Below are 15,939 nucleotides of genomic sequence, written 5' to 3'. Positions count from 1 at the left end.
ACATTATAGAACTAAGATCAGAAACATTTTATAGTCCAATTCATATAAGGGGAAAATATTTTGGAATCTGAATCGAATAAAACTTTAGAATTCCCTAATATATGTTTAAATTATTTCTGTATCGTTACGCATTCAAATGTTATGAAGAATCTGAAATACCGATGATTTAGCATAGCTGGTCAGTTGGCCGACACCTGTGGTATGCGGAGGAGGTCTTCGGAGTTATACACAGATTTTATTATTCATTTCATATAAGGTATGTTTAATTAAAGATGCTTCGGATTTTATGTTGATCAAATATGTAATACTAGCAAAGTGCCCGCTACTTCGTATGCGGAAAGGGAATACAAAAAAATAATAAATAACATTTCATACGAAATTCGTGTATACTGTATAATTTGTTGTACTATGGTTCTAAATTACACCCCTATTCCTACATCTAGTATCAAATTTTATCACCATTTAGTACTCTTCATGCACATAAGCACTATTTTCCGAAATCTCTTTCTTATTTCCATTATACAGAACGGCAAAAAAAATCAGAATTCAAATTATATATTTTTGCAATTACGCACAAGTTCCACATTTAGGTTTCGAACACATAAGTACACATTTAAGACTACCTTCAAGTCCAAGCCTCCATATCGCCACCACTAAATTTAGTACCAGTAAGTTCCAAAACCCCTTTGGTACTTCTTTCTAATTTTCCGTCAATGACCCACATTCCAAATTTTAGATTTCCAGAACTCTCCGTTACATAAATCGAAATTTAGTGCATTTTCTATTATATTTACTATTCGTACACATAAATTCGAGTTTTCTAAAACTTCTTCAATTCCATACTCCAACAGTAATTTTAAGCATAAAACTCAGGATCCCAGCCCTATCCGTTCACATAGATCAAAATTGTACCATATATAGTACCAATTACTACTTTCCATACTTATGATTTCGAATTTCCAACACTGTCTCAATCCAGTACTCTAACAGTAATGTTTTTTTTTCAAATATACGTTTTCCATCTCTATCCTTTCATTCCAATTTAAATTGTACTAAAGTTAGTACCATTTAGTACACATAATTACGTATTTTCAAAACTACCTCCTTGTTTCAATCCTACACTCCAACCTTACCATATTTTGTACCATTTAGTACTTCTCCTATCCAAAAGTATGAAATTCCAATAATTATAATTCCAAATCCAAAACTTAGAGTATTAAGCTCGATTCGAAAGAGTATAAATAATTTACTTAATATTTCATTCAAATGCCCTTGCCCTTACAAGGCAATATTCAAATAACAACAATTCCAAATTTAAGTTTGCCATCTCTATACGTACGCTCAAATCTGAATTGTACCAAATTTGGTACCATGTAGTACACATAATGATGAACTTTCAAAATTACCGACATATCTCAATCTTGTACTCCAACTGTAATTTTAATTCAAAATTTCAGGATCTCAGCCCAATCCGCTGATAGAAAAAAAGAACAATTTGTAAACTATTGGGTACCATTTAGTACTTTTTATTTATATAATTAAGAATTTCCTAAACTACGTCAATCCTACACTACAAGAGTAACTTTGATTCCAAAATTTACACATAATCAAGTTGTACCATTTAGTACACAAAAGTACTATGCTTCCATATCTCAATTCTACATTCCAACAGCAACCATTATTCACAATTTTAGGTTTCCAACTCTCACCGTTCACCCAAATCCAAATTGTACCAAATCTAGTGTCGTTTAGTACTTTCGTGCACATAAATACGAATTTCCAAAGATATATCTATAGGTCGGTCTTCAACAGTAATCTTAATTCCAAATTTCATGTTTTCAGCTCCATCCTTTCAAGCAAAATTCAAATTGTACTAAAGTTAGTACCATATAGTACTTTTCATACCAATAAGTACGAATTTCCTAAACTACCTCAATCCTACATTCCATAAGTCATATAAATTCCCTGTTTGAAGATTCCATGTATATCTGTTCAACTACATCCAACTTGCATCAAATTTAGTACCATTTAGAACTTTTCGTAAACATAAGTACGATTTTTTAAAACTACCACAATTTTGTACTCCAATAGTAGACCTAATTCCTATTTAGGTCTACTAGGTCTACTATTATACACTCAACTAAATGCAAATAGTACCAAATTAGTACCATTTTGTAATTGTTATACATATAAGTAGGCATTTTTTAAACCATTTTTTTAAACTATTTCCATACATGAAAACCACTTCCCAACCTATATTCTATATAACATTTCAAAATTCTAGCTTTATATTTGTTCAATATATATACAATTATAACTAAATTTAGTACTATTCGTACACGTATAGGCCGAATTTCCAAAAACCCCTTTGTACACCTTTCTAACATTCCATCACTAACCCACATTCCAAATTTCAAAATTCTTCCTGTTCGCCAGATACAAAGGGTACCATATTTGGTACATTTTAGTACTTTTCGTACCCTTCTAGTTCGAATTTCCAAAAACCCAGCCTTATCTCACGCCTACACACCAACAACAACCCACACTCAAAATTTTAAACTTCTACCTTTACCCGTTTCGTCTGGGCGATGATCTGTCTGTCAGTCACGAACACTCTCACTTAACACTAAGCTCTTTTATATATTAAGATTGAACCTCTATGTAGGAGGTACCAGAGTAGAGGGCAAACGGGTCCCACCAGAAGGAGTCGACCAATAGGTCCCATCTTGAAAATTGATCTGGGCTCGGTAACGATTATAGGTTGGGCAAAGTTTGGTTCAAATCGGATATGTAAATCTGAACCGATTTCAGTAAAAAAACTTCGCTCAGTGTACTTAATTCAGTAGGCTGTGCGATATTTTGTCTCCATCGGACACATATTGGGAGTTTGGTGTACCATTTACATAAAATCGGAAGAAAATATAGATGGGAACTATATCTAAATCTGAACAGATTTTCTACGATTTCAATAGGGTTCGTCCTTGGGCAAAATAAGTGAGATGTGCCAAATTTCACCCATATCGGAGCATAAATGCGACAATCAACTGACAGACGGACATGTATAAATCGACTCAGAAGGGATTCTGTGCATACTCGTATCCTCAAAAGGAACCATGGGTCTATCTCGTTTCCCTTTGCCTGTTACGAACATATGCACAAAGACATAATACCCTGTACCACAGTGTGGTGAAGGATATACAAATTAGAAATATTGGATTTTTCCCAAGAAAGTGTACGATTATACCATTCATATGAGACCACTTTATTTTAAATATCTTCAGTACGGAAATTAACATTCATCATATTGAAGAATTAAATTTTGTTTTATTTATTTGTTAATATTTTTTAACTTTTTAATTCGCTTAACGTATGGCGTGGATCTTCTTAAAATTTGTAAAGAGAAGCCATTGCTAATTTTTTATTTAATTTTTAATTTTCTCTTACTGTTGAGTAGTAGGTGGTTCTCAGCCAATACACTAACAGATTTTGCAGAACTATAAATGAATGTATTCATCGTTTGATGGGTAATTTTTAATTGGGGGAGTGATAAACCTTTTAAAATGTCTTTAACGTTGGAAGGCACTTTAGGGACCAACAACAGCTCTTGGAGGGTTAAAGACATCTTTGCAGATAAAGTTCAATATAGACTCATCTTCTGTGATAGCCATCGATTGTTTAAACGGTTTTTTTTTCAAATGAAGTGGCTGCAATTGTTTGTATTCTGAATTCTTCGAAGGTGAATAATTTCTTCGTCCGAAATTGTCAATATAGGGTCAATGTTCTGAAATTGTCGTAGGGCAAATTGTCCAAAAGAATGTTTTTTTTTTCAGCCTGGAAATTGTCAATATAGTCCTTTATGAAGCCCTTAGCCTTATTTTCCTACCCGAATATCTGCAATTTGGTGTTCTGATGAGGATGGCATAGACATTCATTAGTACAAAAGCAATCTCTTTGCGATCATCATTTGTGAATTGAAAAAAAATAATCTCTCCATCTATCCAATAGTGAAAGTTTCATTCAAATATCTCCCTTCGTCACAGAAAAAATCAGGAGGTATTGCCAGATTGTTTGCTTTGTGTTTCTACGTTAGTCAGCGAAATCATGAGCATACTTTTAGGCGTTACACAATGCAGAAGACAAAGTGGCACCACATTAGCATTTGTCTGTTTTTGAGGAATTGCAATTTGTTCAGTTTTCCCATTTGCCGTACCAGGCAAACAGAATCGTGTAGCAGTTATATTTTGACACATGGTCAATTTCAAAAGGCCATAACTCGGTGATTAATGAAGATATTCGAATGAAACTTTCACTATTGGATAGGTGGAGTGATGTAGTTTTTATGTATATCAGTAGTTTATCTGATAGAGTGACAGACATGCATGCAGGGAAGGTTCAAAGTAGACCAATGTGGTGGCAAGCAACCCATGAACAGGTCCCTCCCTTTGTTTTAGCATTCCGATTGTTCAGGAGATGTTTTTTCAAACGAAGTTACTTTAATTTTGGGTTCTGGCTTCTTCGAGAGTAAATAAGTACTTCGTCCAAAATTGACAATATAGGTCCATGTTCAGGCATTAACGTAGGTCAATTTTCCAAAAGGTTTGGAGTTTTTAAATGTCGTTTATATTGAACCGGATTTGGTTAACCCAGTGGGTTTAAATTTTCAATTCTTATGAATATATGCCAAATAAATCCTCATAAAGTAGGTTAACCCGGTAAAATGTTCTAATATAAATGCCGTATTAGTCTGGAAATTGACTCCATAACATGACATTGACGTAATCATTATTGGTATTTTGAAGGTCTTAGCCGAATTTTTCTTATTAGGTGTTTTGACGAGGATAACATAGCCACCATAATGTCCTGTTACATTTAGTGCCCATCTGATAATGAAGGATATGCAAATGCCAGGTGAATTGATTTGTTTTTTAGTACTAAAATAATCTCTTGGCGATCAGCATTATAAAACGTGAACATCGGTGGGAAAATATTGGACCAAAAACATGCCTTTAGCCAAATGTTATCCCGTTTGCAATCCCTTGAAAAATTCGTCGAAGACCTCATAAAGAATATAGGAAAAAGCCTACTTTAGCGCCCGACCGCGGATAGTTTGGAAATTATTACTATAGGTAGATCTTGAGGCCCTGATTACAATGGTATAATTGATCTCTCCATATTTCCATTACGAATTGAAGTTCACCATTTTTCAAAATGTTGGTCCATTATGAGCATATTTTTCGTAGCATATTACCGAACTATATATATATATTGATACATTTTTAATAAAACTAAATGTTTTTTTTTTATTTTTTTTCTAATTTTTTATTTACTTTTTTTTCTAACAATATAGAAAATATATATAAAAAACGGGATTTTTGTTGTGCTTTTACATCTAAAACATTACATGTATAAATAATTTAAAAAAAACTCATAACAAATTAACTTAACCGAAGAATTTCTTGAATTCCAAGCAACCGGCCCAGTTTTCTTCCCAGCCGGGAACAACAGTCTTGCAGTGTTCGTACCATTTGGCAACATTGGCGTATTTGCTGAAATCGAAACCGGCAACATCGAAGGTGCTGACACTGGCCAACAAAGCCAAATCGGCAACGGTCAATTGATCACCGGCAGCATATTGGTGACCCTCCAAGAAGGTGTTCAAGAAATCGAAAGCGGTTTCCATCTTCTTGAAGTTCTCAGGATCGGCGGGAGCCTTGGCGAAGATCTGAGGATAGTAGTAATCGGCGAAGCTCTTGTACAAGGTACCGAGATCGAAGTACAAACGTTGATTGATAACGGCACGCTTCTTGGGGCACTTGGGGAACAAGGAATCGGTTTTGCCGTATTTCTCGACCAAGTAGACCATAATGGCACGAGATTCCCACAAGGCGAAATCGCCATCGACCAAGGTGGGGATGGTGTGTTGGGGATTGATCTTCAAGAATTCGGGTTTCAAGTGTTCGCCGGCTTGCAAGTTCAACAATTTCTTGTTGAGTTCAATGCCCAAGGAGGCGGCGGTCATCAAGACACTGCGGCAGGGAGCGGAACCGGGCAAGTAGTAGAAATCCATTATGGTTTGCTGTAAAAAACGAAATAACAAAAGAATGATTAGTTGTGGTGGCCTTGAGAAGTTTTCATATTATTTTAGTTAATTTTTTTGTTTTGCAACAACGGATGTTGATTGTAATCGTTGTAATATGAACAGATGTTTGTTTTTGTAAAAATTTCAATTGGATTTTCAATTGTTTGCTTTAATTGAAAATTGTATGCCAGTTTGGCAATAAAAATATTTTTTCTTTATTACTGGGCAAATTTTTTCTATCTGCATACACTCTCAGGAAAAAAATACAACAAAACTAATTTATTGGCTTAAATGAGAGCACACCCAAAACAGTTATATTTGTTAACTGTTATCTGTTATCTGTTATACAAAATTCCAGAAATAGCCATATCTTGGTTGTCATTTCAAATTTTTTTTATATATTTTTTTCAAATTCACTTGGTTTCATGTTTTTTTTTTTTTTGCAATTTCCTTGCATCAATTTTATTTTCACTTGGCATCCTCTCAAAATTTTTCGTATGATGTCATATTTGCAATCTTAATTTTTTTCTTGGTCTTTTCATCCTAACACATCCGTTGTTGTTGCACTGCTGTTGCATGTCAAGAAGGGGCACTGTACTTTTGAGCTTGTTATTTTTTTAATATTCCTTAGTTCCGATCTTTACCTTTCAAGTGCTGTCTGGAGCTGTGTACGTTACAAAATTCAACGAACGACTGAAGTTTAATGGCAAGTTGATGGCTATTTAAGCTGTTTTCTCCCAAACGAAGCCGGCTGTATTTTGTTGTTGCCGCCTGTCGCCCCTTTTCGAAATGCTTATCTTTTCGTTTTCTTGAACTGGTCAAACAAACAAACGAACGAACCAACACCAACATGCCAGCACCAGCAGCAACAACAACAACTACTATTAATCGAGTGTGATTGTTGTTTGCAAATGTTTTGTGTGTCCCCCCATTCGTGTGAGAAATCGTCGAATGAGAGAGAGAGAACCCAACAGATGAGAGACGCCAACCGGCAAGTGGGTTTTTTTTTTGTTGAGTTTTATCACATAGTTTTTGTTAGTGGGGGTAATCTCACGCTCTCCCCGAATGCCTCCAAAGAACAATGTATTAAAAAACAAGCAACAATAAAAAAAACTGAATTTGTGCCAACATAAGACGTTGGTTGGGGTCGTACACTTGTACTTTGCAATAATTATTAATTTTTGTTGTTGTAATTGTTGTAACTAAGTAAAGTTGGACACAAACACGAAGTTAATGGCGAAAAAACGGTTACAACATTAAAGAACGAAAATTCCAAGAAAACAACAAAGTATTAGATGTTGTTGGTATAAAGATATTTTTTGTAGTTGATTGGGTACATATTGGGGTAGGCAACATACATATTTACATATAAATTTTTTCTCATTGTCATTTTGGGGGTTGAAGTTATTGCATGAAAACTCGCGAAGTTTCTATTATCCATAAAAGGGTTTGATAAAGTTTTGTCAAATCATCTATGATAAGCTTCATGAACCACTTATAAAAATCCACAAATATAAACAAAAATAAAGTAATAAGGTTATGACTAAGCTACGCATAGTTTATGCTCAACAAAAAACTTAGTCACAAATTTACCACAAAATTTAAAATTTCAACAAAATCGGATGTATCATAATGTTGGGTTAGGCGTTTTACATATTTTCCGACAATTGGGTTTTTTCTGATACTTAAATAAAAAATAGAGGTAAAAAAGTGTCAATTGTTGCAATGACAACAAGTCTTGTTTAGGGCCCGATCCCGAGTTTTAAACTTTCGGCTGAGGATTTAAAAATTTGTCCATGAGGCAGATGACAACCCAGCTAAGCGACAGAATCTTTTCTTATTCGAGAAGAAACAATTGAAAAGCGTTAAGCTCGGCTGGGCTGGGAACTTTGGATACCCTCCACCATAGATATACTGACAGGTACTTGAAATTAAAATATAGGGAAAATACCAAAAAGTGAACCTATACCGACATTTCTACAAACCGAGTATGTAAACCAAAAAGTACATCAAATACAAATGTCAGCAATTTTTAAAGATATTTATACCCTCAGCGTTATGGCTATGTAGACACTTTGATACGGTGAAAATGTGCTTTCAAAATATTAGTTCTAGACCCCATGTTTCTTTCGACCAAACCCGTTTCAGAAAATTTGGATTTCATTTAAACTTAGCACATCTTAATATTTCTTCCAAAATTAGTTCAAGTTCGAATATATGTCCACTTCTTCTGGTACCTCCCACACAAAATGGTCCACATTGTGCAAAAAAAAAAAAAATAATAATTTTATAATATCATGCGTACGGACTATCCTATTTGAACAAAACTTTGCACAACCTGTTATCTTTTTGAAGTCTAGATCAAGTCCGAAGATAGGGCTCTGCTGTGTGTAACTCCGAAGACTGTCCTCTCCTGTGTGTAACTCCGAAGACTTTTTCCGCAAACCATAGGTTGAGAGTATATATCTGTCGGGAACGCTGACTGACATTTTTTTACTTGATGGTAGGGTGAAAAATCCCCAAAATACTGCAATCTAGAGGGCATCACCAACGTACCCAGCTTTTATTTCGGGAGGTCGCACAGTGGGTTAGAATAATTAAAAATAAAATTAATTTAAAAATAAAATTTTAAGTATCGTTAAAATTTTTTGCACCCGGTTACAGTATATAAAATTCTGCAACACTTGTCGTTAAAATAAATGTCAAAAGTGGTCTGGTGTTTTTGTAGTGAAACTTCAAAGTCAAACTTTATAGAAATTTTTGTGCCAAAAAAGGCTGAAAAAAGTGAAAAAGTTCCCCTAGAAAATTTTATTTATTTTAAAAAGTATTGTAAAAGTTAAACATTTTTCAATGGAACCATGAAGTTCAGGTTATTTTGCAAATATTTCGTTAACATTTTAGTATCAAATTGTGTTTGGAAGTGATTTAAATGTAGTTATTTATATTGAAAATGCCAAAAAAATTAATATTTTTATATTTTAAATGGATAAATAGTTATTATTCGCCCACATTCGTTTCATAATTTTTGGTTTATCTTAAAGAGGACATAAATCTGTGTCATATTGCAAAATTTTACGCTGCCCTTTTGTGCCTTTTAGAAGCTACGCATTGTTTAATACAAGTGTTGCAGCAGTCAAATTAGCTAAAAGTCACATTGATTTCGTGACTGGTGCTGTTGTTGAGTGTTGTGTTTTCTTATTTTTCATGTTATTTTTTCTAATTATTTTATTGGTGCTATTTTTGTTTCTTTTAATAATATTCTTAGTTACAATAATATTTTGTTTTTGTTTATTTTAATAATATTCTTTGTTTTGACAAATAGTGATAGTGTTGTGCAGTTTCAAGTAATCGGGTAAAAGGGTTTTTATTAGCATTTTTTATAGATACAAGTTCGAAAGCTGTTTTTATGATCGTCGAAGCTTATGGTGAATTCGAGGGCTCAAACAATGAATGACAAGATGACATTTTTAGCTAAAGAAATAAAAAAACGCACCAAAACGCTAAAAAAATCTACCGAAATAACAAAAATAGATGTTAATTTAATAAACAATTCACGTGTCGGTTATAGCTGTATCCAGTGGCCATAAGATTAATAGTGAAAAATTTCAAATATATGCACACAATACAGGACGACTTTTTGTTGAAACGTATCCTTTGTATAATATGCCTACCACTTTGCACAAGTTTTTTATTCACGGATTCTAAATTGTGTCAAATGCCCTTTTACATATTGAGCAGTTATCAGAAGTTGGTGATGCTGCCGACATAGATGGCCTGTCAGAAACAGTGACATAAATGACATACATTTCCGACGTATAATACATACGTCAGAAACGTCGGAAACCCACTCAAAACCATTAGGTTTTTGATAAAATAGCTATTTACATTTATCGAATTTCAAAATTTTTTTCTTCAAAAAGTTCAGAATTTTTTATCAGTTCTAGTAAAGAATAGCCAGATATACAGTAAAAATAATATATGTTCTTGAAAATTACTGTATATGGTGATAATATTGAAATAAATGACGTTTACTACATTTTATACAGGTATATGACGTTTTCGACGTTTACACCTTTTTGACAGTCGAAAACCTGAAAATTCGTCATACGGACCATCCCTGGCTGCGTGGATGATGATGATGTGGATGATTAACTTTAAGATATATAAAATTCAATGTTTATGTTATCATATTGTACTCCTTACACTATATACCTACACTGATATTTGGCATTACTTAATAAAACTATACTCAAATATACTTAGAAAACATTTTTTTTAACTTATTTTAATGGTATTAACTGAAAAATAAAGAAAAATTATTCTAACATAGCTTCCCTGATTTGATCCAAGAAAACATGGTACTCTAACCCACTGTGGGTCGGGTGGAAGCTGTTTTTTTTTTTTCAATATGAAAATTGGTATTGCAGAAAAAAATTTGTATGAATACGTCCCTGAAGGCTATACCTTAACCGGTACCAATGTTGATTAGATCGTGTAGGAATTACCGAATATTTGTAGTTATCATTATAAGAGGTGCTATGCCTAATTGTGTACTGATAAAACTCTATTTTGAAACTAACATTTTTGCATCAGAACACATTTCTTTACGCTAAATATTAAAAATATCGAAAATCGGTAGGTATCATGGGGGCTAGGCCTATATCATATATAGTTCATTACCGAACCTTACGTTCTAGCTTTTTATCTCGATATCCTCCGCATAAGGACAGTAGTAAAGTCAGACTATATGATACCCTTCACCACTTTGGGTATATTATACATATGTATCCTTACAATTGCATGTCAATGTTCTCTCGAAGAGACATACTCATGTCTTTTGCAACCTTTGCTAAATGTAATTTCATTCGGGCAGATTTAGAGTCGTCTGCGTGCCATGGGACAAATTTATGGAATATATATATATACATATATATATATATATATATATATATATCGACATGCAAATGTAAGGATATACCCAAAGCGGTGAAGGGTATAATATAGTCGGCCCAGACCGACTTTCCTTACTGGTTTTTTATCAGTGTGTTGACCATCTGTGGGGAGGTACCAGAAGAGGTTGTCCTATATAGCACATCTTCAAATTTAATGTAGGTTCAGTAAGATATTACGATGTCCAAACATTTAAATCGGTTGGCCATTTTGTGTCGGAGTTACCAGAAGGAGAGGACCAGCGGATCCCACCTTCGAACTTGATATAAGTTGGAAAGAATTTTTTCCGATATGCACAGATTGGATCAAATCGGATTTCCATATTAAACAAATTTCAAAATATTGGCCGTTTGTGGGGGAGGTGCCACGAGGAGTGGTTCGTTTAAGTTTGAAAGACATTTTTCCGATGTAGTTGGATTAAATCGGACATTTCATACGATTGTTATTGGATTAACAAATATTAAAAAAAAAATACCCTCTGTGAGGAAGGTACCAGAAGGAGTGGGACGATGTGCCCCATTTTTGAGACTATCTAGGCTAGATAAAAATATTACGATGATCAAAACGTGTATGAAATTAGGATATTCTCACTTCGGCACTAAATTCTTCAGAATATCGAAAATGTTGTGAGACCTAAATGAGGGAGCTAGTTCAAAACTTGAACCAAGAAATAATATTTGAGGGTATATATATGTCGGCATAAACATCTGACACTTTTTTACTTGTATTTTATTATTTCGTTTTTTCGAAAAGCATACGTCCAAATTTTTTTAGCCCTTTAAGAACCGATTTTTGTCTTTACCTATATAACTACCATTTTTTCTTTATAAGATTTAATTTTTTCAAAATTTCTTTACACCCTAATTAACATTCACACGAGCCCCTTTATATATTAAACAATAATATACATACATAAACGGAATCCAACAACAATTTCAATAAAAAAAAATTCTAGTTGTCGCAAAAAAATCTACAACCACATCTGCTCAATAATTGAACGGAATATTTTTGGCTTGTTTGTTTGCTCATTCCATGGGCTCTCTCCCCATCAAGACCGGCAGATAGCAGAGAGCTACGAGAACATTCTTTTTTTGTTTATTGCAATTTCTATATTTTTCCCCTCTGTCGTTTTTATTATTAATACACAGAATGTGGATGAGTTGTCTCCTTCTATACACAAACTGTGTATGGGCAACAACAACTTGTTATCCTCTAATGTTACGCCGGCATAAAAAACAATAATGACAATGATTTGGCAAAAAATTTGATTTTTTTAAATATTTGTGAAATAACTTTCATGCGCAGAATGGAATTATTAGTTTTTTCTTACTGTGGAAGATTTTGTATTCTTAAATAATATTAGAATTCAAACAGTGTTTACTAACGCCTTGTTGAAGGCGAACATAAGCCAAATTAGTTAAGTTTTGTTGAAAGTGTGTTCGATTGTAACACCAAACCCCGAGGCTCGTTATTATTTAAGTCGGTCCTATCCCAACACTACATTAGTTGAATTAATCAAAATTAATCTAGTGGCCTTTGATATATTTTTTCAGTATTGTTGGCGGGTTATTTGGGATACCATTTGTATTCTTTTTTTCCAAAATTGTCAAAAAAAAAAAAAAAAAAAAACTGGGATTCAGCCGGACTATTTTGCAAAAAAAAAAAAAAAATATTAAAAAAAAAAATTAAAACTCCACACATCTTGTGGTCTTTGAAAAAATAAATTTTAAAAAATCCACGCCTCTTATGGTCCTTGAACAAATCATTTTTAAACTAGTGAACGGAGCAGTATAGTCGGACGAGCCGATACCCTACCTTCCACGAAAATATAACTTTCTGTGGTTCTATATTCTGAGTTTGGACAATATTTGCACCCTCTTGTCTAGAGGTTAACAAGTATAACTAATATTCAGTACAGCCCTTCTAATTACTTGTGCCGATTCCCTTCACCGTGGGTTTTGTTGCGATCGAATCGAAAAAAAAAACAAAAAATAAGTTTTCAATCTACTTCATCCCAAAATTATTATATGATCATTACCGAAAATTATTGGCGTTGTCCTTGACCATAACTGGAACCTCATGGAGCATTTCAAAGCGATCAGCGCTATATTTCCGACATCCATCGTGGCAATGGTTTACTAAATAATATTTGAATACGTAAGCACCTGTAAATAATTCAATCTGAGTACATACGATAATATAATTGGTACCAATTTAAAGGCCAACCACTACTCTTGGATATACTATCAACATCTCGGGTCTATGTCCTTCAGATGTAAATATATACGCTAAAGAATACAAATTTTGTAATTTTTCACACAAAAATCAGGATCCATTTGACCGATCTTTATCAAAACTTCCATGCTTATTGTTTGGCCCATAATTGCGGCCTCTGGAACGACAAGAAAACCGACAAAAATTAAGTATTTGGTCCATTTCATCCCCTAAATATTAACCGATCTTTAACAAAAACAGTGGGGGTCTTCATTGGGCAGAACCCATCCTACATGCAAAATTTCGTGAGGATTGGTCGATAACTGTGGCAAGTATCGTGTTTACAAATTATAATGGGCAGACGGACGGACGGACACACATGTCTAGATCGACTCAGCTAGTCGAGATATGACGATCGGTATACTTAGACATAATTCAGTACGCTGTGCCAAATTTCATGCAAATCGAAAGGTATATAGGAACATAGGAACTTTGGTGCACCATTTACATAGCACGATTTTGTCGAAACTTGACACATATCGTTCTGCACCTAATTCAGTACTCTATGCCAAATTTCATGCAAATCGAAAGATATAGAGGGACTTTTGTGCCCCATTTACCTTAAATCGGACGAAACTATATATGGGAGCTATATCTAAATCTGAACCGATTTTTCCCAATTTAAATAGGGTTCGTCCTTGGGCAAAATAAGTGACTTGTGTCAAATTTCATCCAAATCGGATCATAAATGCGACCTGTACTTTGTTTACAATTTAACATCTGCAGACGGACGGAATGCATAAATCAACTCAGAAAGTGATTCTATGCATATTCTCAAAAGGCCTGTTACAAACATATGCACAAAGACATAATACCCTCTACCACAGTGTGGTGAAGGGTATAAATACTCGCCACTTGTGATCCTTGAAGAAATATTCTTTAAAAAATCCACGCTTGTAATGATCCTTTAAAAACATATTTAAAAATCCACGGTTTTGCGAAGCATTGATTTTGAGGCATCTGGAAACCTACCTCGCATATCCACCAAAAAATCTCCAAACCACACAACATTCCCCAATAAATAATTGTATTTGTCTTAAATAAAAATAAATATTTACACAAAAATTATTTTATTTGGGTATCAGTGTCTTCATCTCCAAGGCACCAGTCCAATTTTCATCAGCACCCGGTGCTGTCTCCTTAACCAAAGCATACCATTTCGTCAGATGTTCATATTTACTGAAATCAACATTCACAGCTTCGAAAGTACTGACCGAGGCTAACAAAGCCAAATCGGCCAATGTGAGATTATCGCCGGCAGCATATTTCGATTCCGACAGGAATGTATTGAGGAATTCGAATGCCTCTTCCAATTTCTTCAATTGCTCAGGATCGGCAGGTTTCTTCTCTTTGAATTGTGGATAGAAATAGTTGGCGAAACGTTGATACAGTGTACCAATATCGAAGTATAGACGTTGATTTATAACGGCACGTTTCTTGGGACAACTAGGGTACAAAGGATCATCCTGCTTGCCATATTTTTCAACCAAATAGACCATAATGGCACGTGATTCCCAAAGGGAAAAGCCATTATCGACCAGCGTGGGAATGGTGTGTTGGGGATTGATTTTCAAAAATTCTGGTTTCAAATGTTCACCCTCGAAGAGGTTAAGTGTTTTTTTGTTCAATTCAATGCCCAAAGCTTTGGCTGTCATTAGCACTGAACGGCAGGGTGCCGATAAGGGGAGATAATAGAAATCCATGGCTGTGAAGAAATGATAAGAAAGAACAAATATTAAAAATTATTTTTTTGGAAAAGTAATTGCTGATAAAAATTCAGAATCATAAAACTATTTTTTGAAAACTTACTTTTTGTGAGGTTCAACTAGTGCGGGAAATATGCCGATCTGCTCGGTATGATATTTGATGGCTAACTGTTTGCACGGTATGCCTGAATACATAGAATATAGTGATAGCTGTTGAAAACTAAATATCTTAATTCAGTGTTATTTATTAGCAGCGAAGAGAGAGCCTTCGAGAGAATAGTTTTTTCGGGTATATAGAGGAAGAGGTGTGAAACTATTCTCCCAACATATATTGTTTGTTAATTTAATGCAAAAGAAAAATCAACACAAAGCAACAATAAATTATTTAATATGCTAATGATGTTTGTATAGCTGTCACCGTGCACAGTGGACGAAATTGCAAAATTTGCGGAATTAATTAAATATTTGAAAACTTTGATAAATATAAACCAGTAAGGAAAGTAGTAAAGTCGGATTGGGCCGACTATATGATACCCTTCACCACTTTGGGTACATTCTACATATGTATCCTAACAGACGTCGCGTTTTTGTTATATATCTATATCTGAACCGATTTCAGGGAAACTTGCCAGAGACTAATTTGTATTACTTCAATACGTTGTGTCAATCGGCCTAGCTATGGATCTTTTCACGAAGCTTAGCAACATCATTCTAGACTTAATTCAGTACCCTATGCCAAATTTCGTGCAAATCGAAAGATATATAGGGTATTTGATGCACCTATTACCTTAAATCGAATGAAAATACATATGGGAGCTATATCTAAATCTAAACCGATTTTCAGGAAACTTGACACACATCTATCTAGGCCTTATGTAGTGCGCTATTCCAAATTTCGTGCAAATCAAAGCTTTAAAGGGACTTTAGTGG

At 34.2% G+C, this 15,939-nt stretch overlaps 2 protein-coding genes across 2 annotated transcripts; both read right to left on the bottom strand.

The window, feature by feature from the left end:
- Positions 1 to 5,409: 5,409 nt before the first annotated feature.
- LOC133338664 (glutathione S-transferase 1) lies at positions 5,410 to 6,109 on the bottom strand. Its single transcript, XM_061546834.1, has one exon. It carries the CDS (start codon positions 6,065 to 6,067, stop codon positions 5,441 to 5,443), a length of 627 nt encoding a protein of 208 aa, XP_061402818.1. The 5' UTR covers positions 6,068 to 6,109; the 3' UTR covers positions 5,410 to 5,440.
- Positions 6,110 to 14,373: 8,264 nt separating this feature from the next.
- Positions 14,374 to 15,016, bottom strand: LOC133338666 (glutathione S-transferase 4). The gene has a single exon (XM_061546836.1). It carries the CDS (start codon positions 15,004 to 15,006, stop codon positions 14,374 to 14,376), a length of 633 nt encoding a protein of 210 aa, XP_061402820.1. The 5' UTR covers positions 15,007 to 15,016.
- Positions 15,017 to 15,939: the final 923 nt, after the last annotated feature.

The sequence above is a fragment of the Musca vetustissima genome, unplaced genomic scaffold, assembly GCF_032173495.1.
Source record: "Musca vetustissima isolate MV318-11 ecotype Yass unplaced genomic scaffold, APGP_CSIRO_Mvet_v1 utg61145, whole genome shotgun sequence".
Taxonomy (NCBI): Eukaryota; Metazoa; Arthropoda; class Insecta; order Diptera; family Muscidae; genus Musca; species Musca vetustissima.
This window is presented reverse-complemented; position numbering and strand designations above follow the sequence as displayed.